Here is a 25,918-nt window from a genome sequence, read left to right on the forward strand (position 1 = left end):
GCTTTAAAGGACCGAGCTGAGGTGCCGGCAGTGGCACTGCCCTGTCAGCTGGGGCCAAACAAACCCTGCCCGGGCGGTGGGGGGCACTGGGGTGAGGGCTGAGCCCAGCAGCGGCTCCGGGGCTCCACCGCAGCCCCAGGGGGGTTAAACGAGCCCCAGCCGGGCTTTTCTCCGGGTTTTCCCCCAGGTTTTCCCCCGGGCTTTTCGCCCGCCCTGCCGTGCCCGGGGCACTGTGTGCGCTGTGCCCGTCCGGGAGCTGTCATGAGTTATGCGCTCACAGAACTGGGTGTGGATGTCTGGGGATCCCTGAATCACTCCTTTATCATCACCCCTGCACCCACAGGCACCTCTCCGCAGGTGAGGCAGCCGCGTTAAAAGCCGGCGGGGCTCAGGCGGCGCTCCCAGCGCTGTCACCGCTGCCGGGGGGACACGGGGACACCGCCGGGGACAGGCCAGGTGAGCTCTCGGTGTGCCGGCAGCGTTTCCTGCCCTGGGCTGTCCCACGGGGCTCCTTTCCCCGCTGGAGACGCTCACAGGAGGTTTTTTATGGATTTCTCCTCTTCCTGGAATGAGACTTCGGGGCACGGCGCGAGGGGTTTGAGTCTGGGACAGACTCTGGGGGTGAGGGTGGGGCTGGAGCACGGAGAGAGCCTGGAGGGGTGGCCGGGGCTGTGGGGGGTGTGCACACTGCATCCCTTCCCTCCAGCCCCGCATTCCTGCCCGCCACCAGCGCGGCTGGGACAGGGGCTCATCGCGTTAGAGGCAAATTCACTTTGGGCATCTGATTTTCCTCTTCATTAGTCTTGATTTCCACACACCTCCCCCACCCATGTTAGTCTGTGTAGATTAAATAAAAGTATCTCCCTGTAGAGTGAGGAGGAAGGAGGACCTGGACTGAGCTTTTGAACTGACATTTTCTGCTCTTTTCAGTTTCACTGAGAGCTCTTCCCCAGGTGTGTCTGTGGCCGGATGGAGCCTCGCTGCCAGCTGTGGCCGTGGGCAGTGCTTGTGCTGCTGGGTAAGGCTCCCAGAGGAACGGGGCTCCCGCTGGCTGAATAGCACCGCTGCTGATGGGAGCTTTGTGCCAGCAGAGAGCCTGGGTTTGATCACAGCGCTGGGGGATGGCAGGAGGCTGCTGCTCTCTGTCCTGAGCTGCAGGGCTGGATGTGGGGACAGGGGACATCAACCTGGGCTGGATGTGGGGACAGGGGACATCAACCTGGGCTGGATGTGGGGACAGGAGACATCAACCTGGGCTGGATCTAGGGACAGGGGACATCAACCTGGGCTGGATGTGGGGACAGGAGACATCAACCTGGGCTGGATGTGGGGACAGGGGACACCACCAGGGCTGCCTCTGGGGACAGGGGACATCACTGAGGATGGCTCTGGGGACAGGGGACATCAGTGTGGGCTGGATGTGGGGACAGGGGACACCAACATGGGCGGGCTCTGGGGACAGGGGACACCACCAGGGCTGGCTAGTTTGATGGGCAAGGCACAGAGCATCTCTACAGCCCAAAACCTGGGGCCAGGGCAAGGAAGTGTTTTGGAAGTAACTCTCAGTACAAAACACTATTATTAAAGAATAAAGGTCCCTCAGGGGTGAAATCCCCTTCTCTGTGCTGGCCCCTGCACTGGGAGGGTTATCCCAAGCGTGGCTGGTTTGGTGCAGCAGCACACAGCTCCTGTTCTGTGAGGCTGGTTGGTGTCTGTGCCCCCCTGACACAGCCCTGATCCCTTTTCCCACTGTTCCAGCTGCCCCACGGCTCCTGGGAGCGCAGAGAGCCTGTTCCCAGGGGGCCTGTTACCCTCCCCCCGGGGACCTGCTGCTGGGACGGGCCCCTCACCTGAGAGCCTCCTCCACCTGCGGCCTCAGCAAGCCCGAGACGTACTGCACCCCCCACGGACAGGTACAGCCCCTGCTCCTGACCCCCCCTGAGGCACGGGAATGCCTTCATCCATCCCATCCTCCCCATCCCTGCTGGCAGGTACAGCCCCTGCTCCTGACCCCCACTGAGGCACAGGAGTGCCTTCATCCATCCCATCCTCCCCATCCCTGCTGGCAGGTACAGCCCCTGCTCCTGACCCCCCCTGAGGCACAGAAATGCCTTCATCCATCCCATCCTCCCCATCCCTGCTGGCAGGTACAGCCCCTGCTCCTGACCCCCCCTGAGGCACAGAAATGCCTTCATCCATCCCATCCTCCCCTCCCTCTGGCAGGGATGTGTTCAGGCTCTGAGCTGGGCTGGTGGGAGTTGTCCCTGCCCGTGGCAGGGGGTGTAATGGGATGAGATTTAAGGTCCTTTCCAACCCAAACCATCCCGTGATCCTGGGATGTGTCCCCTCCCGGCCCTGCTGGGCCATTGCAGCACCTGCAGAGTCTCCTGGAGCTTTTCTCTGCCACCCTCAGGGGTGAGGGCCTGGGCATGAGGGCAGGGACCGGGTGTGGGCAGCAGAGCTCTGGTGTGGAGCATTGTGGGCAAAATACCCCAAACTCTCCTACTCGGGATGTTTTAGTTATAAATTAAACTCATGTTATACTTGTCATGAATGGGAACGTTTCAGGTCTGTCACAAAGACCTGGAAAAGCTGCTAAAGTGAACAACAGTTTCCAGTGCCTGGCTGTGTGCGGGGGCAGGAGATCCTGCTGGGGGATAATGCTTCATCCAGCTGCAGATTCCCAGATTCCACAACCAGAGGGAGAGTTTAGGGATAAATCTGCCCGAGCAGAGCTGAGAGCCGCAGGGGTGATGTGTCCCTGCTGTGAGCACTTCCTACAGCCTTCCTGTGGCTGCTGTTAACCCCGAAAGCGCCTGGGGAGGAGCCCCGAGGGCTCCGTGCAGGACAGGCAGGAAAGGTTTTGGAAGAGCTGCTGCAGAGGAAAGGAGGTGGCAGCGCTCCAGTGGGGCAGTGATTTCTGCACTAAGCCCAGCTCCAGTGAGTCAGCCTGCTTTTAACTGCTCTGCAGACTGAAGGCCAGATGAGGCTGTGAGTGGGTTTGTTGTGGAGCCAGTGATGTTCTGACTGGGCTGGAGAGGTTTCCACTGTCCCTGAGCTCAGGGAGGGGGCAGCTCCCGGCCCAGAGGGGTGTGAGCAGCAAATCCTCCTGGATGCTGGGCTGGCTGCAGCATCTCTCCTCCCTCAGGGCCTGTCCCGGGCTGACAGTCACAGTCAGGCATTTCCTCTCCCTTTTTCTGGAGCTCCTCTGCTCCCAGGGATCAGGATTTGTGCTCACCACACAAATAAGGCCTTGCTGCTTCCCATGGCTTTATTAGTTTTTCCTTCCAAATTTCTGCTTATAGATGAGGAAAATTGCTCATTAATGCGCCTCATTAATGTGCCTCTTAATTTAACAATGACTTTTGGCAGTGACTTTTATTTGAAAATGGGGCATGGGGGCCTTGTGCTTGGGAAGTGAGTGTGGACAAAACCTTGATTAAGCTGCTCATCCTAACAGCAGCTGGAATGGGCTGGTTACCCCCCGTGCCTGACCAGGGGAGCTCTTTCAAAGGGCATCACTCTGATCCTCTGCATCATTTGTAATCTTTGAAGTGGAGCCTGGACATCTCTGCTGGCTGTGCTTCCCCTGGAGCAGGGGTGGGCTGGGTGCAGGATTGGGGAGTGAAGGCAGGGAACAAGGCTGCAGTGGTCTCTTCCAGGCTACAAATCCCCAAACTACTTGGTTTTCATATCCCTCATCCCTTGCCTTACAATACCAGGGTTAAAGGGGATGTGGAATAATTAACATTATGTTGAGTTGAATTCTCCAGTTCCAGCTCTGGGAATGTCTTCACTTCCTTACATTTTGCTCCTTTCCTTTATTGAAATGAGAGATTCAGAGTTACGGAGAGCAAATCCCCTGATTTCTGTTCTGCAGCTGTAACTGCTGATGGAGGTTTGATTGTACCAACTCTTAACTCGGGAGAAATCCCCACGGCTTCAGCATTTCCTAACTTTTCCCTCCCTTTCTCTACTTCCCTAATTTAAGCAAAACTGGACCTTGTTCCCGTCCTATAAAAAGAAAGCACGTTTAATTTATAGACTCCTAGGAGTCTTTTTTTGGTTACAAGCTTTGCTCTTGTTCAGTTGCCAAATAGGTACAAATCTGGAGGTGGTTTTGCAACCTCAGCAGAGGGCATGGGACGAGGGGTGGCTGTCACTGCTGCGGTGCCCGGGGCTGCCAGCGCTGCCTGCCGGCCCCAGGGGCCTCTTTTGTAACTCTGGTGGTCACTCATCAACCTCAGCCTCTGCTCCATTGTCTGCCCCGGCTCCAGATCCCTCTAACCTTTATACTTTGCACTCCTGATTGCTCCATCCCCGCGCGGGGGCTCAGCCCGGTGAAAGCCAAAAAGGACACTCAGCACTGCCATTTATAGCTCAGGGCAGGGACCGGAGCAGCGATGGGAGGTGGGACCGGGCAGGCCAATGGCCCGGCCTGGAAACCACCCAGTGCCGCAGGCGGCTGGGGAGGGAAATGAAATAAAATAGGAAAAGAAGCGAGGGTGGGTTTGGAGTCTGGGAGGTGCTGAGGAAAGGATCGGCGTGAAGGGCTGTGATGGGCTGAGGTGTGATTCGAGCCTCAGTTAACACTTCTCTTCCTTTAACCGTAGAATATTTGGAAATATATATGTTATATATGTAAATATAAATGTATGCAGAGCACTGAGGAGCTCCCACTGGTACCCCCAGCCAAGGGGAGGCACAGAGTGGCTTTGACAGACACCTTGAGCATCCCTGTGAGATCCTGAGCCAGAGAACAGGGGGAGGAGGCAGGACAGGAGCAGGGCTGTGTCCCTGTGCTGGTGCTTCTGGAGCAGCTTGGGGGATGTGACTGTGAGTCCTCACCCCCCAGCCCTGGCAGATATTGATATTTAAAATTGATATTTTGGTATTTAAAATGCTGTTCGCATGGGGTTTTCTGCCTTCCCTCACCTGATCTTTATGGGCACTTGGTGGATGTGAAGGGCGGGCAGTCACCTCTGTCAGCCCTGGTGTCTGGAGCCATCCACGGGGGATGAGAGGAGAGGTTCCAGAGGAGCCTGTGGGAGGCAGGGGAGGGGGATGTGAGCCCGTGTGAGCTCCTGGCACAGCACAGGGCTCCCTCCTGCTGATGGATGGTGCCAGCTGCCTGGCAGGGCTGCTCTGCAGCATCTCTGGAGCCTCAGCACCGACTCCTCTTTGGCTGCTTCCAGAAATACCATCCAATGTCTGCCAGGAGGGAAGTGCCAGACAGATCTGGAGCCCTGCTGGGGCTGGCTGTGCTTACATCTGCCGGGCCACCTGCCTGAGTCCTTCAGGGAGCTGGGAGCCCTCCCCAGCAGAGCTGTTCCTCCTCCCTGCTCACTTTAATTCCAGCCCCACAGAGAGCTTTTCACGGGGACAACACACCCACAAAACCATGGAATAGCTGTGGTTGGATGGGACCAAAACATGGCTCTTCATTTTGGGTTTTCTTGTCAAGTCAGGGCTTTGCACTGAATAGTTTGTGCTCCTGAGGGGTTGAAGGTAAGGCAGCAAGCACAGGCTGCTGCTCAGGGCTTATCTCACTCAGGCATTTGGGCACACCCTGCTCTTGGCTGTAGGGATGTGCCCCTACCTGCCCAAGAAAAACCCTATTTCCCATTATTTTTCCCTCCTCCCTTTGCTATATCTCATTTTTTTGGCCTCAGGGCTGCAGATTGACACATGCTGGGAGACACCTCGTCAGTGCCTCGCAGCAGGACGTGTGTGGGGTGTGGGATAAGCTGGTGCAGTTTGGGGTTTGCAGCCTGTCAAACGATCCTGGCAGATTTGAGATGAAATTTTGCTGATGTGATAACAGATGGGGTGAGGAAAACAGCACCCACGTGCTTGCTTTTAAGGGAAAGGTACTTCATTTCCTTAAACCTCATTGCTGGGTTTGTCCAGCTCGTGGCTTTCCCCCATCTCTGCTGCCCCCTCTGAAAAACCAAGCTGGGGGCAGAGCCCTCTCTCTGTGTTTTGAGCATCACCCCAGAGCTCCTTTTCGGTGTCATTTCCAACCAGCTGGGTAAGGAAGTGACATTTTTGTCATGGCAGAGAGAACCTCAGGCCCAGGCTGGGATTTTGAGGCTGTGAACTGGACTCAGTGATCCCTTTCAACTCCATGATTCCGTGACAGATCTGTGCTCCAAAACTGAATCCCAGGCCAGTCTAGTGAACACCAGCTGCTCACTGTGAAGTTTAGCCACAGTGACAGAGCCATGGGAACTTCTGCTGCCTTTTCCCATGGCAAATGTATGGATTTCTCCACAGGCATGGCAAGCCCTGCCCCAGGAGGCTGGCACAGCCCTGTCCTGCAGATAACAGTGCTGGAGTAGAGAGCTGTCCTGCAGAAAATGGCTTGGAATTGGGAATTACATCTCTTGGCTTGGCAGGTGTCTTTGTCCCCCAGGTACCTTATGGCTGCTGCCCCCCCCCCATTGTTTAATAACCCCAAATCTCTGCACGAATTCCCAGATTGCTCCCAGATAAAAGTGGAATGGTGATTGCTGTCCCTGTGGAACTTTGGCTGTGCAAGAGCTGCCTGGTGGGAGGCTGAGTGCCAGGAGCCCGAGTGACACGGTGCTCTCTCCCTGCCACCAGCCAGGTCAGGTGTGGGACCCCCGAGGTCCCCACAGCTATGAGAGGTCTCTGCTCCAAGCTCAGCTTCCCTTTCTGCTGAGGAGTAAGTGCAGTTTATTTCGGGTTGTGCTCCTGTGCCAGGAGGTTTTTATTTCAAGGGCTCTCTGCTCATGTTAAAATGGCAGCAGGAGCTCCTGAAATAACTTTGGGGCCATCAGGTTAAACCTGAGAGAGGTTGGCTGCCCCTGCACGAGCTGAGAGGCTGCTCAGGAGCTGGGTCACGAGCTCGGGCAGGAGGAGAGCAGCACAAACCTGCTCAGCTGCCACACTCGGGCATTTTCAAATTGTTCTTAATGGATTTTTCCCCCCTTCCATTTATTTCTGAGGCATGACTTTATCTATTTTGAGCACAGTAGTTTTCCCTCTCACACAACTGTGCTGTGGACTATCTCTCAAAAGCCTGGAATGGATTTCCCTGAATCCCAGAACCTCCATAAGCCACACTTTGGTTGACTCTGGAGTAGCTTGGAGGCACAGAGGGTGAGAAGTGATTTCCTTGCTGACCCTCTTTTACCTTCCTAAAAGGGCCCTGGCAGCCCCCACCCCTTCCCAAACACAGCCCAGTGCTCTGCCTGGCAGTGAGGGGAGGACGTGCTGGGAGGCAGCACTGCCCAGGGGTGACTGACCCAGAATAGACCCCAAAATCTCCCTTGTCATTTATCACGTAGAGCTGCAGCCCTCGTGTGATCCTGGCCCAGCTCCCAGGGATCCACTGAGCCTGGGTAAGAAAAAAAAAAAAATTTAAAAAAAAAAAAAAAAAAAGGGAAAGAGCTGGGAAAAGGTATGTGCTGGTGAATCTCTCCTCGTTTTGGGCTGTCATTTTTGGTAATTCCCTCTGTCCCGAGGAACTTTGAGACACATAGTCACAGTTGGTAAGAGCAAATCCTGCTGTTGTGCAATAGAGGCCTTTCACAATTTACTCTGAGGATGTGAAATGAATTTGGCTTCCAGTGTTAATTTTAGTCTTAATTAAAAAACTAAGGAAATTTTTTTTTTTTGCACCTAGCACAGCCCTGGGCTGCCTGGGAAGGGTTTTTCTCACACAGCTGAAGCTTCATTTTGACTTAGCACCATGTTTGGAATGGGGCTGCAGCTGCATGGTGGCTGCTGCAGAGCACCGCTGTCCCCAGCTGTGTCAATGAGCTCATAAGTATGCACCAGTCACTCCTAATGAATAATTTAGCCGAGATTAACCTTTCCCCTTGCAGGAAACCTTCCTTCCTCCTTTGCTAAGCACAGTCAGAACTGGTGGGAAGTTTAATCACCGTTGGCAATTGTTCAGTAGATTATTTCTGTGGATAATTCCTGCAGCTCCCTGACAATTTGCTGCTCCTGGCCATTATCTGAGATGAGTTCTGCCTAGTCTTGATTAAATTATTTGTGATTCTCACTGGTAGAGCCAGGGAAATTGCATGATTATACATTCTCAGTGCTATGTTTGCTTACTTTGTGATATTGTTATAAATATTGTAGTTTGCCAACTCCTGTGCTGGGGTATTTATAGACAGAGAACATAAAGATTGTGGAAAATATGGAAACAAGTGAGGATCTCACTGAGCACCCAGCTGGGGAAGGGTTCCCAGGCTGGGACACAGCAGACTCAGCTCTGGGCTGTGGTAGGAATGAAACCACAGGTTAATTTTTGCAAACCATGGATTAATTTCTAAAGGGGAAACCAGAAGCTGTGGTGTCACCATGGCCAGTGGCTGCCAGCTCCTGCTGCCCTCCTGAGCACAGACCTGTCCCTTCCCTGTGAAGGGCCCTATTTTGGGTTTGGGCTGGATTTGACTCCTCTGTTTTAGGCATCCCGTGGAAAGTTTTAGCACAGAGGTGGCTGTGAAGTGCTACTTGTCACTCCATGTCCCTGCTCAGTCACTGAAAGCTGATTCCCACTGTGTGCCAGCCTGCCTGTGCTCTGGTGTCACCCGAAGCCACTGCAGCCCCTGGCAGCCCTGCAGAGGGTATCTCATTGCCTTCCCTGTGCCAGCTGTGCCCCTGCCAGACCCAGACCTGCTCTGCACCCAGGGTGACCCTTCTGAGCCATCAGGGCTGGCTCCTGCCATCTCTGCTGATCCTCCCTGAACCCCCAGGCTCCGGGCTGTGTCTGTGTGACAGACGTGTCCCACTGCTCCATTTGGGAGCTCTTCTGCTGCTCTGACAGCTCAGGATCCCACACGGTTTGGGTTCAGGAGATGATGCAGTTCAGTGCCCTGTCATGGGACACCTCCCACTGTCCCCGGGTGCTCTAAGCTCCATCCAACCTGGCCTTGGACACTTCCAGGCATAGGGCAGCCACAATTTCTCTGGATAACCTGGTTTCCACCAGCCTGGGGGTGCTGAGCCCATAATTTCATGCCCTGAGCAGCATCATTCCCCTCCCAGTGGTCTCTGCAGTCCCTGGCGTTTGCTCCACTCCAAATGCTTCAGTCCCCCCGTGTGCCCTGGGGATGCTGCTGTGGGCTCTGGCACCATCTCCTACTTCCCCATCTCCTAATTCTCCATCTCCTAATTAGTTCCTCATCTCCTAATTAATTCCCCATCCCCCAGGCCCTGCCCTTCCCCACGCTGGCCTCACCCGGCTGTCTCCATCCCACTTTCCTGGTGGTCCTCGCCCAACCTGCTCGCCCACCCCGTGCCTGCCTCTCCCCCTGGCTGCTGTCCAGCCCTTCCCCTCTGCCGCCTCTCGCTCCATCTCTTTCCTGCCCCTCTCTGAGCTGGCTCAGGAGCCCCGCGGTGGCGGCTGCTGGTGCCTGCAGGGAGCGTTGCCTGGTTGGTGACATTTTGGGTATTTGTTTGCTCCCGGGGGACGGTTTTCTCCCGTCCCCTCATTTCCCCGCGCTAAATCTCTGTTTACTCCTTGGGTCACTTGCTCAAGTGAAGGGCTGAACTTTGAGCCACTCGACTTCCCACCCCCTGGCTTCTCACCCACTGTTTGCTCCCGCTCTGCTCCTCGGGGAGAGCCCTTGGACAGGAGAGAAAGGCCCTTGTGTTCACCAGACAGCCCCTCGGCAGTGTGGAAAGGGCAAACCAGTCCTGAAAAGCTGCAAAGGGCTTTCTATCAAGTGTTGGTGCTGTGGAAACCAGAGGGGGTTGCTTAAAAAAACCGCAGTGATGGTGACTCGCCAAAAATCTGTGTTAGCCAAAAGCACTTTGGGTTTAGTTTTTAGTCCATAAAACCTTGAGTTGTGGTTTTTAACAAGGTGTGGAGGGCAGCACTTGAGGCCTGTGTGTCATCAGTCTTGCTGATCGTGGTCCTTCAGCTCTCCCTAAATGAGCTGTGCTGATGCTCTTTGGTCCTTAAATGAATCCACCCTGCCTTTCCTCCTCACCCCCTGTGCCTTTCCCTCCGGGATGGGATGCTGGGGATGGTCACTCCTGCTGTCCTTTCCTTTGCAGTGGAGCATGAAGTGCTGCAGGTGTGACTCGAGGCTGCCCCACAGCTACAGCGGGCACCGCGTGGAGAACGTCCTGTCCTCGGCCGGCCGCGCGCGCTGGTGGCAGTCCCAGAACGGTGAGGGCTCCCAGGGTCACCGGGACACAAACTGCTGCCAGTAACCCCCTGAGGGGCACAGGGAGTGGTGTTGAGTTCTGTGAATGGGGAGGAAAGGAGGAAATGGCTGGTTATTTTCCCCATGTCCCCGGTGTGTCCCTGTGACAGTGCCGCTCTGTGCCCGCAGGTGTGGAGCGCGTGTCCCTGCAGCTGGACCTGGAGCAGATGTTCCAGCTGGACAGTGTCGTGCTGCACTTCAGGGTTGGTGTCTGTGGGAGCTGGCGAGGTGTCACACCGTGGTGTCACCCCGTGTATCTGTCCCTGCCCTGCAGTGCCAGCCCTGTCTGTCCCTGCCTCAAGGTGTCACCCTGTGTGTCTCTCCCTGCCCCAAGGTGTCATGCCGTGGTGTCACACCATAGTGTCACCCCGTGGTGCTCACCTGTGTGTCTGTCCCCGCCCTGTGGTATCACCCCATGTGTCTGTCCCTGCCCTGTGGTGTCACCCTGTGTGTCTCTCCGTGCCCCAAGGTGTCATGCCGTGGTGTCACACCATAGTGTCACCCCGTGGTGCTCACCTGTGTATCTGTCCCTGCCCCGAGGTGTCACCCCGAGGTGTCACCCTGCGGTGCCAGCCCCGTGTCTGTCCCTGTCCCCTCCCGCAGTCGCCGCCCGCAGCGATGCTGATGGAGCGCTCGCAGGACGGCGGCAGGACGTGGCAGGTGTTGCAGTACCTGGCCTCCGACTGCGCCGCCGCCTTCCCCCGCGTGCCCCGCGGTCCCCCCGAGAGCTGGCAGGACCCCCGGTGCCAGGAGCTGCAGGGACACCCCCTGCACGGGGGCACGGTACGGACCGGGGATTCCCGGTGTGGTTGTGGGGTTGGGGTGGGTGATGCTGCAGAAACACTGCGGGGCTGGAAGCCTGGTACACCTGGTGAGAGGCTGGAAGCTTTGTGCATCTGGTGAGGGGACCTGGAAGCCTCATACACCTGGTGAGGGGTGGGGACCGTGGCAGCCAGCACTGCTGAGGGCAGTCCTTGGGAAAGTTCCTACTGCTCTGGCAGGAAAGCCTTTGCTGCTCTGTGATGGGCGAGGTGTGTGTTGGGCTTCCTGCAGCTCTTAAGGCTGTCCCTGTGTTTAGTGACGTTGTGCAGAGGCAAGTCCAGAGCACACAGTGCCCAGAGCAGAGAGCAGCTCCAGTTCCCTGCTGTTTAACCTGGTTTTTTCCCCTCTAAGGTGAAATTCAGTGTCCGAGACCTGGGCTCTACAATCAGCTCCTCTTACAGCCAAGCCATTGAGAGTGAGTGATGGGCCTCCTCCAGAGCTGAGAGGGGAGAGGGGAATGAGGCTCCTCGTGGTTCTCTCTGCAGTGATAGAAAGTGCTGAGCTGGGGTAACCCCTGGGGAACCCTGAGCTGCACGTCTGGGCTGTCAAGGAGCAGCATTTGGTCTTTGCTGATGGCTCAGCTGCTGCACTTTGTGCCAGTTTCTCCTTCCCTTGCTCCAAGCCCTCCCCACCAATTACAAGGAGCTTCTGCTGCCCCTCACACCCATCCCTATTCCCCCCAGATCTGGGGCCCTTCACCAACCTGCGCATCAACTTCACGGAGCTGCCCCACATCCCACGCCAGGGGTACCACGCCCCCAGCACCTTCTACGCCGTGACAGAGATGCAGGTGCTGGGGAGCTGCTTCTGCCACGGCCATGCCGAGCACTGTGCCCCTGCTGGGGACCAGCACAGCACGGTGAGCTCGGGGTGCCAGGGGCTGGGCACCACTGGGATGGCTTTGCCAGGGGCTGGAAACCAGTGGGATGGCTCTGTCAGACTCCTGGGCACCACTGGGATTGGGATGCCAGGGGCTGGGCACCACTAGGATGGCTCTGCTTGGGGGGCCAGGGGCTGGAAATTACTGGGATTGGGCTGCCAGGGGTTGGACACCACTGGGATGGCTCTGCCAGGGGCCTGGGCACCACTGGGACGGGGGTGCCAAGGGCCTGGACACCACTGGGATGGCTCTGCTTGGAGTGCCAGGGCCTGGGCACCACTGGGATTGGGGTGCCAAGGGCCTGGACACCGCTGGGATGGCTCCACTGCCTGCCTGGGGTGCTCCTTGGGACACCTTGGCCACAGTGACCAAAAATGGGCTGTGGGAAGCTCTTTGATGGGCATGACCTGGATAGGCACGAGGAGGGTGAGGCTCTGTCCTGAGGTGCTGTTCCCAGGGTGGGTGATGCCCTGTCTGTGCAGCAGGTCCCCGCTCACTGCGTGTGCCAGCACAACACGGCCGGGCCCCACTGCGAGCGCTGCGCTGCCCTGTTCAACGCCCGGCCCTGGGCCCCCGCCGAGGACAGCCACCCGCACGAGTGCCAGCGTACGGCAACTGCCCCTGCCCCAAATCCTGCCCTGCCCATGCCCCTGCCCCAAATCCTGCCCTGCCCATGCCCCTGCCCCAAATCCTGCCCCAAATCCTGCCCTGCCAGTGCCCCTGCCCCAAATCCTGCCCCGCCTGAGCCTCCCGCCCCAAATCCTGCCCTGCCAACGTACAACCAGTGCCCCCTGCCCCAAATCTTGCCCCTGCCCTCCAGCCAAATCCTGGCCCACCAAAGCCCCTACCCCCGGCCCTGGGCCCCCGCTGAGAACAGCCACCCCCTCGAGTGCCAGCGTACAGCCAGCCCCCCTGCCCCAAATCCTACCCCTGCCCCCAGCCCCAAATCCTGCTCTGCCAGAGCCCCCAGCCCCAAATCCTGCCCTGCCAGAGCCCTGAACCCCTGCCCTGGGGCTCTGCTGATGACAGCCATCCCCACGAGTGCCAGCATATGGCCAGTGCCCCCTCCGTGCCCCCCACCCCAAATCCTGCCCCGGCAGAACCCTCAGCCCCAAATCCTGCCCCGCCTGAGCCCCCTGCCCCAAATCCTGCCCCGCCAGAACTCCCTGTCCCAAATCCTGCCCCCCCTCAGCCCTCAGCCCCAAATCATGCCCCACCTGAGGTCCCCTGCTCCACCAGAGCCCACAGCCCCTGCCCTGGGCCCTCGCTGAGGACAGCCACCCCCACGAGTGCCAGAGTACAACCAGTGTCCCTCGCCCCAAATCCTGCCCCGTGAGAGCCCCTAGCCCCAAATCCTGCCCCTGCCCCCCACCCCAAATCCTGCCCAGCCAGAGCCTCCAGCTCCAAATCCTGCCCCACCAGAGCCTCCAGCCCCAAATCCTGCCCCACCAGAGCCCCCAGCCCTTGCCCTGGGCCCCTGCTAAGGACAGTCACCCCCACAAATGCCAGTGCTCCCCACCCCAAATCCTGCCCTGCCAGAGGCCTGACCCCCTGCCCTGGGGCTCTGTGGGTCTGGGTCGTGTCTCAGCACCTTTGCCTCTTGTGGGCTGCACCAGTGCCCAGCCCCTGTGGGGTTGTTACCGGGTGTCACCGTGTCACACAGGAGCCTTGGGCACCCTCTAGTGCCAATGCTGCTGCCGCCAGAGGGGTTTGCACAATGCCATCTCCAACTGAGCCCTTTTCTGGGTTTTTTTAGGATGTGACTGCAATGGTCACTCGTCCTCGTGTCACTTTGACCCCGAGCTGTACCGGGCCAGCGGCGGGGTCAGCGGGGGGGTGTGTGACAACTGCCAGCACAACACCGAGGGCAACAACTGCGAGCGCTGCAAAACCAACTACTTCCGCAACCCGCGGCAGGAGCTGAGCCACCCCGAGGCCTGTCTGCGTGAGTGACACCCCAAAACCCCCCTGAGCCCCTTCCCCAGGACCTGCCCCCCTCAGCTGGGACCTTTCTTGCCCGTTGGCAGCCTGTGAGTGTGACCCGGATGGCACTGTGCCCGGCTCTGCCTGTGACCCGGGGACAGGGCGCTGTGTCTGCAAGGACAACGTGCAGGGCCACCGCTGCCACCTCTGCAAGCCAGGCTTTGCCCAGCTGGCCGGGGCCAACCCTGCTGGGTGCCGCAGTGAGTACCCCTGGGACCCCCCCTGCCCCTGGGGTGTCCCCTCCAAAAGGAGCCCGGGTCCTGCCCAGCAGCGGTTTGGGGTTTTCAAGCCAAGGGCCCATTTTGTGAAGGTTTATAAAAGCTCCTTGTTCAGTCTGGGGGTGGCTTCAGGTGCAGGTTTAACAAAAAGCACAGGGCAGGTGGGGGTTGGGGTGGCGCAGCCATACCCTGAGTGCCCCCAGGGCTCAGGGGGTGATGCCATGCAGGGAGCAGGGCAGCTGTGGGTCAGGGCACTGTCCCCAGGGCTCAGGGGGTGATGCCATGCAGGGAGCAGGGCAGCTGTGGGTCAGGGCACTGTCCCCAGGGCTCAGGGGGTGATGCCATGCAGGGAGCAGGGCAGCTGTGGGTCAGGGCACTGTCCCCAGGGCTCAGGGGGTGAGGCCATGCAGGGAGCAGGGCAGCTGTGGGTCAGGGCACTCCTGTCCCCTGGGCTGGGGGATGCTGAGGCTCCTCGGGCTCCAATTCCTGCTGCAGCATTTTGGGGGGGGGGCTGTCAGAACCAGATGCGGATCTCCCGAGCTCAGGTGGGAAGGAACAGAGGGAGAGCCCCTCTCGGGGTGGCTGCGGCTCCTCCGGGAGGCTGCTCCCATCACAGCCAGGCTCTCCCTGTTGCAGGATGCGCCTGTAATGTCCTGGGGACGCGGCAGGACACGGTGCCCTGTGACGGTGACAGCGGGAGCTGCTCCTGCCTGCCCAACGTGGTGGGCAGCGACTGCGGGCAGTGCGCGGCCGGGCACTGGGGGCTGGGCAGCGGGCAGGGCTGCCGGCCCTGTGCCTGCCACCCCCGCGGCTCCCGCAGCCCCCAGTGCAACCAGGTACCCGCCGGGCAGCCTCGGGGTTGCTCCTCTTCCTGCAGCAGCGTTTCCTTTCCTTTTCCCTGTGTTTTTTCCTCTCCTGACTCCACGTAGCTGCTGTGAGGGGCTCTCGGGGGTTGAGCTGCACAGACCAGGGTGTCAGAGCCATGGGGTCAGTGTCCCCTCTCTGGGGACCTGTCAGAATATCAAATCCATCTCCTTTGTCCTGCCCCATCCTTAGGAACATCCACAAAAAGAGCTGCGTGTTCCCCAGTGCATCCCACTCCTATTTTCCTTCTCCTGATTCTTAGAAAACACCACGACAGACTATTCAGGAGAATGAAAGAAGGTGGTAATTACTGAGGCAAGATTAAGTCACTTTAACAAGCCTGATATTTATCAAGGAAGTCCTAATAAGACATCTTCATAGAGGCGAGGGAAGTTAATTATGCTCATTTGTCAATGAAAAGCATGTGTGCCACTTCAGGCTTAAGAGCCAACTGGGAAAATTAAATGTAAAAAAACCCCAAACCATGACAAATTCTAAGAGCCTCAGATAGGTTCCAAACGAGCTCAGCGTGGGGAGGAGACCTGAGACATCGAAGCAGCTGCTCGTGGGCGGTTGCTTTGTTTTTGAAACAAGGCTGAACACCCTCCTCGTGGTGCTGGGGCTGTTTGGAGCCTGTTTGCATCCTGTGCCTGAGCTGCAGCCTGGCACGGGCACCTCGGGTGTGCACCGGGCACAGGCTGAGAGGAGGAAATGCCCTGTGTGCTGGTTTTGGTGGCCAGGAGCAGCACGGGGAGAGCTCTGCCAGGAAGGTGCCCAGCACTGGGTGTTCCTGACGTGATCCCCTCTCAGTTCACAGGACAGTGCCCGTGCAGGGACGGCTACACAGGACAGACGTGCTCGGCCCTGGGGCAGCAGCAGTGCCCCCCCAGGCACTACAGAGATTCACAGGGAGGGTGCACAGGTACTGCTGTGGTTTCGTCAGGATTTCCCGTGTCAGATCAGGGATTACCTGGGAAAAGGAGCAGCTGGCCCATGTCCTGACATCCCTGTTCCCATGCTGTTTGGTAAGAGAGATTTCCTCTCTGGAGCAGCCTCCCAGTTCATTGCCAGTATCCACCAGTGCCCTCCCAGCAGCCTTGGGTGAACCACGCTGGGCTGGCCCTGTAGGGTCAGGGGCTGTGCCAGCTCCTGAGGGCTCTGCCTGTGCCACCTTTGTCCCAACTGGGGAGGGGATGGATATCAGGCTGGGTTGGGACCTCATTAACCCTAATTAAGGGGCTGGTTTTATACTGATGTAAAATTATTCACCACCACCTTCTCTCTCCCTCCCCCTTTGCTGTCCCAGAGTGCGACTGTGACTTCCAGGGCACGGAGGAGCCGGGCTGTGACAGGGCCACGGGCCGCTGCCTGTGCCGCGCCGGTGTCACCGGGCCCCGCTGTGACCAGTGCCAGCAGGGCCACTGCGGCCCCTACCCCGGCTGCCACCTGTGCCACCCCTGCTTCCACACCCACAGCGGGGACATCGAGCGCCTGCGGCAGCGCCAGGCCGGCCTGGCCAACGCCACGGCCCTGCTGCCCCCGGGCACGGGGGGCTCCCAGCTGGGCCCCCGCCTGGCACAGGCACAGGGAAACCTGCAGCAGGCACAGGGTGTCCTCAGCCACCCTGCTGTCACACAGCAGGGCCTGGCACAGCTGGGCAGCACACTCGCTGCCATCAGGTGAGGGACGGTGCTGGCCGTGCGGAGTGTCCCTGATCCACGGGGGGCTGCTGGGGTTTCCCTGGGAGCTGCTTGCACGAGTTCTGCTTTGTTTCTGTCCCTGCCACGCTTGGCTCTGCTCACGAGGGGAGCAGGGAAGCAGCAGAGCAGCACTTCCATGTGTGCCTGTCCCCTGCACAATGTCCCCAAGGCAGGAGGAGCGTGGGCAGCCTGCGGGGTGGCACTCTCAGGGCTGTGTGGTGACACTCTCAGGGCTGCCTGGTGACTCTCAGGGCTGTGTGGTGACACTCTCAGGGCTGCCTGGTAGCTCTCAGGGCTGCGTGGTGGCACACTCAGAGCTGCATGGTGGCTCTCAGGGCTGCGTGGTGGCACACTCAGTCTGGTGGCATTCAGGGCTGCATGGTGGCACTTAGGCATGCACACTCTCAGGGCTGCGTGGTGCAACTCTCAGGGCTGTGTGGTGAAATTCTCAGGGCTGCCCTGTGGCATTCAGGGCTGCGTGGTGGCACTCAGGGCACATGCAGCATCCCTGCTCCCTGGGTGGGCACAGCCCTGCTGTGGAGGGGCTGCAGCCCAGCTCCTCTCTCTGCAAACCTGCAAGGCCCTGGTGTGTCCTTGGCCATCTCTGGGCTCAGCAGTGCCCCTTTGCCAGGTGCTGGCATTGCCCCAGCACAGGTGGCCCTCTCAGCCCTGCTCTCTGCCTGCAGGTGCTTTTCTTTCTACCTAATTCACATTTTTTTCTTTTTCTCTCCCAGGGAGCAGGTCCAAGGCATAAATCCCAACCTCCATTTCCTGGGTGACACTGCCTCCCTACTGAGGGAGCTCGAATCCCTCAACAGCAGCTTGGTTTCCACCAACTCCCAGTACCAGAGCAAGAGGAGCCAGTTTGAGAGCAGCCGCAGCACAGACCTGTCAGGTACAGCTCTGCAGCTGCAACATCTCATCATTGCAGTCATTCAGCATGACTGCCTGGGGTTTCCCCCTGGCTGGGTGGATGAGAAGGGGTTTTTAACCTGCTGTCACCCTCAGAACAGCACACAGATCTCCCCTCCAGTGAGGGGGATGGTTCCTGTGCAGCCTGGTCCAGGCCCTGGGCTGTCACACTGCTGTTGGGGTGTTTGCTGTGCTGTTCTGGGGCTGGCAGCTCATTCTGTGCTCCTGTTCCCCACCAGCACAGTGTCTGCTGCCAGGGAGGGGTGGGAAGGGGACAGCCCTGCTGGGGGGTGTCCCTGAATGCAGGAGGCACCGGGAGAATGGAGGCTGTGCACAGATGGAGGGGATGGAGGGTGGGGAGGAGAGCCAGGGGCCTGTCAGGCACTGGCGAGGGGAAGAGCTAATTGAGCCCTATGACGATGCTGGTGCTGCCACGAGTTTCTGCTCCAGCTCCTGGTCCTGCTGTCCCCTCCCTGCTGTCCCCTCCCTGCTGTCCTCTCCCTGCCACAGCAGACAGCACAGGGATGTGCCAGCCGTGCCCAGTGGCACCAGGACAGTTCCTTCTGCACCTCTGTCCTCTCAGAGCTCCATGTCCTGGCCTGCCTCCTTCCAGCCTGTGCTGGGGGTGAATCATGGGGCTGCTGAGGAGCTGGGAAAAGGGTCTGAAATCTGCCCTGCCCTGCCAAAACCCATGCCTGCCTCTCAGCCTTTTAACCCCAACGCTGAGTTCAGTCCTGCAGGAGACCCAGGCTGGCTGAGGGAACGGCCGAAAGGTGTTTTGTAACGACAGGGAGGTTTTGGTGATGCCCTGGTGACTAATCCCTGCCTGCGCCCTCTCCTGTGCACACCGCGGGGCAGAGGCTGTGCCTCCCCGAGGGGCCGCGCCACGTTTCTGAGTCATTTGTGCCTTTTATCATTCCCGCAGGAGCCTTCCAGACCATCCGCTCTGCCTACCAGAGCTCCAGCAGCGCCAGCAGCCTGGCCGCGGGTGCCCCGGCGCTGCTGGCCCGGGCCAGGGAGAGCCGCCGGAGCGCCGCGGGGCTGCAGGGGGACCTGGCCGGGGACACGGCCAAGCTGCTGGCCCTCAAGGGCGAGCTGGCCTCAGCCCCCGACCTCACCCCCGTCATCAACCAGGTGAAGATGCAGAGCAGGTTTTTTTCAGCTCCCCACGGGGTGTGTGTGGCTTTCAGGGGGTCTCATCCTGCAGCCCTGCATCGCCCCAGGCACAGCAGGGCCGGGGCTCTGTCCAGGCACACTCGGCTGGAGAATTGGCTGGGGGGATCAGGGATCCCCAGGCCCTGCCCTGCACCCCTCCCAGCCGTGTGCTTTTCCCTCCGGGGACTCTTCTCCTGTCACTTCTTGTGTCTCCAAGACCCACTTGATTTCTGGATGAGGTTTCTCTCATTTCTCCTTCGCTGCTTTATTGCCATGGAGATCCATTCCGGTGTCTGTTGCTGTGGAGACCACCAGGCTCCCCTCTCTGCTGCCGGGGGCACCGGCGCGTTCTGAGCCACCAGCCTGGCCTGGCTGTGCTGGTCCCCTGCTGCAGGGACAGTCTGGGGATAACCCTGCCAGGTGCCAGAGTCCCAACTGCTGCTGCTCTCCAGGGGCTCCCCACCCTGCTCTCCCCCAAAGCAAACAGAGCACTGGGGTTGTTCTGCAGAGAGGTTGCTCCACACAGATGTGCAGTTACTCACTGTGAGCCATTGGGGCTTGGCTCCTGTTTCTGCCCCAGCTTGGGCTGGTGAGGCCGTGCTGACCTGGTGTCACTGGCTCAGGTGACAGCTCTGGCTGCCCTTCTCTGACATCTCCAGCGCTTCGGGCTGTGCCACCTGTGTCACCTGTGTGCCACCTGTGTCACTGTGCCACCTGTGTCATTGCCAACCTGCTGGGCTCCCTCCTGTGCCCACACAGCTCCTGCAGCACAGGCTCAGCAGTTCCCATCTCCAGTGCTTTGGGGTGTTTCCCCTGTGTCACTGTGCCACCTGTGTCACTGCCAGCCTGCTGGGCTCCTTCCTGTGCCCACAGAGCTCCTGAAGTGTGAGCTCAGGTGGGCTACCTGTGTCACTGTGCCATCTGTGTCACTGCCAGCCTGCTGGGCTCTCTCCTGTATCCACACAGCTCCTGCAGCACAGGCTCAGCAGTTCCCAGCTCCCTTGGCAGGGCCTGCCATCCCTGTTTCTGTGTTTGCCTCCCCGTGGGCACCCAGATGTGTCCAGCCTGACTCCAGCTGTTCTCTCCCTGCCCAGGTGTGCGGAGGGGCCCGAGTGGAGCCGTGCACCCCTGCCCGCTGCCAGGGGCTGCTGTGCCCTCAGGACAACAGCTCTGTCTGTGGGGCTGGCCAGCCCTGCCACGGCCTCTTCCCTCTGGCCAGAGGGGCCCTAGCTGCGGCCGGGCAGGTGACCAAGGAGTTCAGCAGCCTGAGCGCCCGGCTCCAGGACACGGCACAGCTGGTGAGTGTGGGCACTGCCTGTCCCCTCAGACCTCTGCTCACCACAGCACAGAGTGAGGAATACCTACCTTGAACTCTGCTTAAGGCTTGATCCCATGGGCAGCTTCAGAAACCCAGGAATTTTGGAGTGGGAGGCTCCCTGTGTGTGCGCGGGTCCTGCCTCCACGGCACAAGGAAGCCTGTCTCCCTCCTGGGCTGTGATCAGTATGGCAGAAGGGCTGGGAATATGGAAATGGAATATGGAAAACTCTCAGATTCTGCAGGTTTGATGCATTTGATACAATCAGAGAGAGTTCATGTGTTAGAGCTCTTGAAGCTTCTCTCTGTGCCTTGCAAAGAGAAAGTGACCTTTCAAAGTAATTCAAAATCCATTTCAAAGCTGTTTTTAAAAGCTAAATGGTGCTGTCCCTCTTTGAGAGCTTCCTTTGCAGATCCAACCCTCAGCCTCTAATATTTACAGTCCTTTAGAGCCCTGGCCCAGTGAGAACAGGGAACAGCACCGTGCCTGGCCTGGGTCAGAGCTGGGGCAGGGCTGTGGGCTCTAGCTGGGGCAGAGCTGGGGCAGGGCTGTGGGCTCTGGCTGGGGCAGAGCTGGGACAGAGCTGGGACAGAGCTGGGACAGAGCTGGGGCAGGGCTGTGGGCTCTGGCTGGGGCAGAGCTGGGGCAGGGCTGTGGGCTGTGGCTGAGGCAGAGCTGGGGCAGAGCTGGGGCAGGGCTGTGGGCTCTGGCTGGGGCAGAGCTGGGACAGAGCTGGGACAGAGTTGGGACAGAGCTGGGGCAGGGCTGTGGGCTCTGGCTGGGGCAGAGCTGGGGCAGGGCTGTGGGCTGTGGCTGAGGCAGAGCTGGGACAGAGCTGGGGCAGGGCTGTGGGCTCTGGCTGGGGCAGAGCTGGGACAGAGCTGGGACAGAGTTGGGACAGAGCTGGGGCAGGGCTGTGGGCTCTGGCTGGGGCAGAGGCACCACCAGGGCATTGCTGTGTGCAGATTGAGACCACGGAGCTGTCGGCCAGTCAGATCCAGAGCAGCGTGAGGCGGCTGGCGGAGCAGCTGGGTGTCAGCAGGACGCAGATCCAGGGCGACGTGCGGCGCCTGCGGCAGCTCCTGCAGCGCCTGCGGAGCTTCCTGGCAGGTACCTCTGGGGTGCAGCTGCTCGGTGCATTGTTTGTGGGATCAGAGCATCATCGAGCTTGGAAAAGGCCACCAAGGTCACGCAGTCCCAGCTGTGTCCGATCCCCACCTTGTCACCAGCCCAGAGCACTGAGTGACACATCCAGGCATTCCCTGGACATTCCAGGGATGAGGTTTTGCAGACAGCAGTGACCTGAGGCAGAGAGGTTTTCTGGCCACGTCCACTGATGCAGAAAGACAGACAGACAGATGACCCTCCTCTGGAGCAGGCTGTTAATCAGATGAGAATTCCTTGTTGTCCTACAAACTGATGGGATGACTTATTGTTCACAGACAGATTGTAATAACATAATGAGCCTCCTGAGCATTAGCTGAATAAGAAAATCAGGTCATTTGGTGCTGCCTGGTGTTAATGATGAGTGAAGATATTTCTGAGCTAATCGCTGGGCTAATGTCCCTTGAGGTCTGCCTGCTTCTGATTTACTAACTTTTATTTCTGAAATGAAAAAAGGCTTGTCTTGAAACACACCCTCATCTGCTCAGTGAGGGCTGCCTGACTGCTCTGGGCTCAGCCATGGCATTATCATTGCCAAATTCAAGGTATCATTTCAGCTGTTTCCTGGAAGTTCTGCTGGTGTGAATGAGAAGTGCATGGAATTCAAGGAGATTAATTCAGAAGGGATCCTGGCTGGAATGCGCTGTCTAGAATGAGGAGATGTGTGTGAGATGTGCATGGGTGTCTGCCTTCCTCCTCCCTGCACTCCCACCTTCCCTGACGCTGCCTGTGTGCTGTCTGTGCAGACAAGGACACGGATCCTGCCTCCATCCAGGAAATCAGTGAGTCAGTTCTGTCCCTGCGCCTCCCCACGGACGCTGCTGCAGTCCGCAGGAGGATGACCGAGATCCAAAAGCTGGCGGCGGAGCTGCAGTGCCCTGAGGACATCCTTGCCCAGACAGCCCAGGACATCGCCAGGGCCAAGAGGCTGCAGCAGGAGGCAGAGCAGGCCAGGTCGGTGGGGGTTCAAGGCCCTCAGCTGGGGTGGAACTGGTGGCTTTCAGCTGGGTTCAAGTCTTGCTCTGCCCGAGCTGCCCTGACTTGCACAATCTGAAGTTTTAGGCCAGGATCTTCTGTGTCCATCCAGTGCCTAAAAAATGAGTCTGCAATCTCCAGGCACCTCCCTGGGGCCCCAGTGTGAATAAATCTCCCAAGAATAGTTCCTGTTATAGATACCAGGACAAGAAGGGCTTTATCAGAAGCAGTGGAGGCTTTTCTCTTATCTTGAGTGCCTGTGCTGGGAGATGACAGCGTTGCCCTGGTATTAGCTGATATTGGTGACCTACATCCTAATTGCACAAGAGAGCACAGGGAGAGTCAAGGGGCTCTTTGTTTTCTGGGTGAAAGTTGGGAGGATTATTCCACGGCCCCTTAAAAAGTAATTACAGGGTATCCTTGCCAATTTGGAGCATCCGCTTTGTCACAAGTTGACTTGCAGCAATACCCCAGTGAGAAGGTCAGCAGGATAAATCTGTAAACTCCTTGGCAGTGTCTGACACCTGCTTAACCCGCTGGAAGTGATGAGGCAGGGGAGCCTGGCGTTCTCCAGAGCTCTGTTACCCGGCCTGAGCAGTCCCACTGTGAGCAGAAAACTGTTCATTGGAACTGCCTCCATGGTTACTGCTTTCCCTTTGATACCTTGTCATGCACCGTGAAATAAACGTTTCTGACTAGTTTGAAGGAAGGTGTTTCTCTCCCCTCCTTAGTTTGTGTCCTCATCTCGAGGCTGTGAAGTGGAACTGATGTTTCTCTCACAAGGAAACCTGCTGGAGTCCAGACATGTGGGTTTTGGGGTGGGAGATTGCAGCTTTCCCAGCAGCCATCCTCTCTTGCTTCTTGATTTTACCTCTGTTCCCTGGACCTCCAGTCTGTGCCCTTATCCACCCTCACTCCTGGCTGTTTCCCACCTTTCCGCAGGAACCGGGCGAATGCCGTGGAGGGCAGCGTGGAGGAGGTGGTGGGGACCCTGCAGAGAGCCAACACCCTGCTGCTGGAGGCCCAGGGGCACCTCAGGGGCTCGGGCTCCTCGCTGCGCTTCATCCAGGAGCGTGTGGATGAGGTGAGGGATGCCCAGGCCCCAGCCTGAGTCCCTGTCCCTGTGTGTGTCCTGCAGGCAGCAGGGCTGGTCCCTGCACAGGGGGAGTTTGGGGTGACTGCTCTACTGACGGGGTGTTGATTGATAGAGAGGCGGGAAGACTGACTCGGTGATCAGAATTTGATTTTACTCAGGTTTTCCAAAAGCTTATATACCATTTCAGGAAAGTTAATAATTTTCCACTACAATGGAAAAGTTAAAAGATCATACAGACAACTCATACATTTACAACAACTTTTGCTTGCAGAGGGTTGACTGAATCTCTTCTCTTCCCATAGGCAGGCTTAATCCCATCTCCTGCAATCTTCAGAGCTCTGTTTGTTCCTGCCATGGCATCTTGATTATCAAACATGCTAATTTGGTCTGTTTTACTCTTTGTCCTGTGTATTCCCACAATGGGGGTCCCTGTGCCCACAGATCGAGGCAGTCCTGGGGCCAGCTGAGAGGAGCGTGGTGGCCGTGGGGGCCGGGCTGGCCGGGCTGGCCCAGCGGCTGCAGCAGCTGCAGAGCGGAGCTGACCAGAACCTCCTGCGGGCTGGGGACATGAGGGACATGGCGGGGACAGCGGCACAGAGGGCCAGCAGTGCCCAGCAGGTACGAACTGAGGGCTGGGGCTGTGCCCAGCGCAGCACAGCACTGTGGGCCTGATATTTCTGGGGCTGAGAGATTTCAGCCTGCTGGCAGCTGCTAACTTTTTCCCCAAGGAGAAATTTCTCCAGAAAGCTTCTTCTTAAAACAATCTTGGCAAACAACTCTCCTTTCTCAAAACAATCTTTCTCCAGGTGATGTTTTGCTGTCTCTCTAGTTTAACCAATGGGATCAGAGAGGTGTCGTTCCTATTCACCCCAATCATGTTAAGTCTGTATGGGAACACCTTATAAAAGGTAGTGAGAATTAGAAAATGAATCTTTTTTTTCTATGCTCTTTTCTGTCACAATAGGACACAAATTAAAAGTGTTTGACTCCAAGCAGGAGGCAGTAGAAATCAGAAGGTTGATTTACAATTTATTCAGCTCTTTTATAACACACTGTTATTGGTTCATAGGGCTGACACCTCTCCCATTGGCTCAGTAAGAGAAATAGCAAACAACACCTGTTGTTATGGGAAAGGAATATTGTTTACACAAGGTTGTTTTGGGAAAAAGAAAACTGTTGAAAAGTTTCCCTTGGGAAGAGCTCAGCAATTCTCAGGCTCAGAACATATCAGGTCCACACTTTGCCTTCTGAAATATTTGGAGTTTCTCATCTTTCTTTTGTGTCCTACAATGACACAGCACAGCACTGCACTGCCAGCTGTGCCCCGGCTCTGGAGACATTCCTGTACAGGTCACGGCTGTCACATCACAGCATCATCCTGCTGCTGGATTTCTCCAGAGTTGTTCCCAGTCCTAACACCCTTTGCTGGGAACTCATTTCTGGTCTGTCCTGCCTGAGGCAGAGCAGCTCGTGGAGCTGTCTATCAGCTTTGGAGTGCATCACAAGCTGTTTGGTGACAGGGACAAAGCTCTGGTGCATTATCCATTGAATATCCAAACAGGGTTCAACTCTGGAAATCCTCCCTCTCCACAGCCTGCTGGATCTTACCTGCAGTGTTTGCTTTTCCCCAGGCTTTTGCACGGGTGAAGGAGCTGTACTCGGAGCTGCAGGGCAGGATGGGGCAGGGCCTGGAGCTGGGGGAGCAGGGCAGGAGGGTGCAGAGCATCGGCCGCGAGGCACAGGCTCTCTTCCAGGAGACCATGGGCATCATGCTCAGGATGGAAGGTAAGGCTCTCACAATGTCGTCGTGCCCTGGGGAAGAGCTTGGATTGCTGTGGTGTGAGGGGAGGGATTGATGAGGGAGACAACCATGCACTTTGGGCAGGGAGAGGGTGGGGTTTGGGCTGTAGCTGGTGGTGCTGTGCCAGGAAATTGAGGATTTTCCAGGGTGCCACCATGAAGGGAAGGCCTGCCTGCAGTGCCACTGTGCTCCCCTTTTTCTCCACACCCTCACTTCTGCTTGTTGGCATTCAAAACTAATGGGGGTGGTGTTTTGTGGGGTTGTTTAGAGGGTGGGGAGCACAGGGAGTGCAGGATCTTGGTTTTTTTGCCCTGTCAGAGCTGTGCAGGAGTGAGGTGGAGGCTCAGCCCAACCTCACCACGTAACCCTCCCCTTCCCTGCCCTCTCTCCTCAGCTTTAGAGTCGGAAATCCAGGAAGGCAACAAGGCTCTGGTGTCCAGGATGTCCCGGCTGTCGGGGCTGGAGGAGCAGGTGGGAAGGATCCGGGACACCATCAAGAGGAAAGTTGCCTATTACGACAGCTGCTCATGAGCAGCCCCCGTGCCCCGGGGCATGGCTGCCTCCTCTGCACACACAGACTGCTGCACTCACTCCCATCTGCCAGCTGGAGTTCTCCTGTGCCCAATATCCCTATTTTTAGCAAGTTAATTTTCTATACCTCTGGAAAACAGCTGCACTGGACCGAAGGAGCAGCCCCATGGAGAGGGTTGGACTGGCTGAAGCTGCCCAGTGGTTGGAGGAGAAAGGGGGAGAGACATCAGGCTCCCATGGCAAATAAACACATCCCCAGGTTGTTATTTCCAGAGGGCTTTATAAAGCAGGACATTATTTTTTTTCTT

General features: G+C 57.9%; 1 protein-coding gene across 1 annotated transcript; it reads left to right on the forward strand.

The window, feature by feature from the left end:
• Positions 1 to 969: 969 nt before the first annotated feature.
• LAMB3 (laminin subunit beta 3) lies at positions 970 to 25,918 on the forward strand (the record flags this gene model as incomplete). The annotated part of the gene is made up of 22 exons (XM_083878297.1): positions 970 to 1,018; positions 1,759 to 1,913; positions 10,042 to 10,156; positions 10,323 to 10,396; positions 10,797 to 10,976; positions 11,367 to 11,430; positions 11,699 to 11,874; positions 12,378 to 12,501; positions 13,652 to 13,840; positions 13,923 to 14,078; positions 14,733 to 14,932; positions 15,771 to 15,882; positions 16,267 to 16,639; positions 17,395 to 17,555; positions 18,498 to 18,706; positions 19,822 to 20,025; positions 21,009 to 21,153; positions 21,954 to 22,161; positions 23,125 to 23,266; positions 23,720 to 23,896; positions 24,910 to 25,063; positions 25,474 to 25,918. 22 exons carry the CDS (start codon positions 970 to 972, stop codon positions 25,608 to 25,610), a joined length of 3,504 nt encoding a protein of 1,167 aa, XP_083734423.1. The 3' UTR covers positions 25,611 to 25,918.

The sequence above is a fragment of the Zosterops lateralis genome, assembly GCF_965231275.1.
Source record: "Zosterops lateralis genome assembly, chromosome: 26".
Taxonomy (NCBI): Eukaryota; Metazoa; Chordata; class Aves; order Passeriformes; family Zosteropidae; genus Zosterops; species Zosterops lateralis.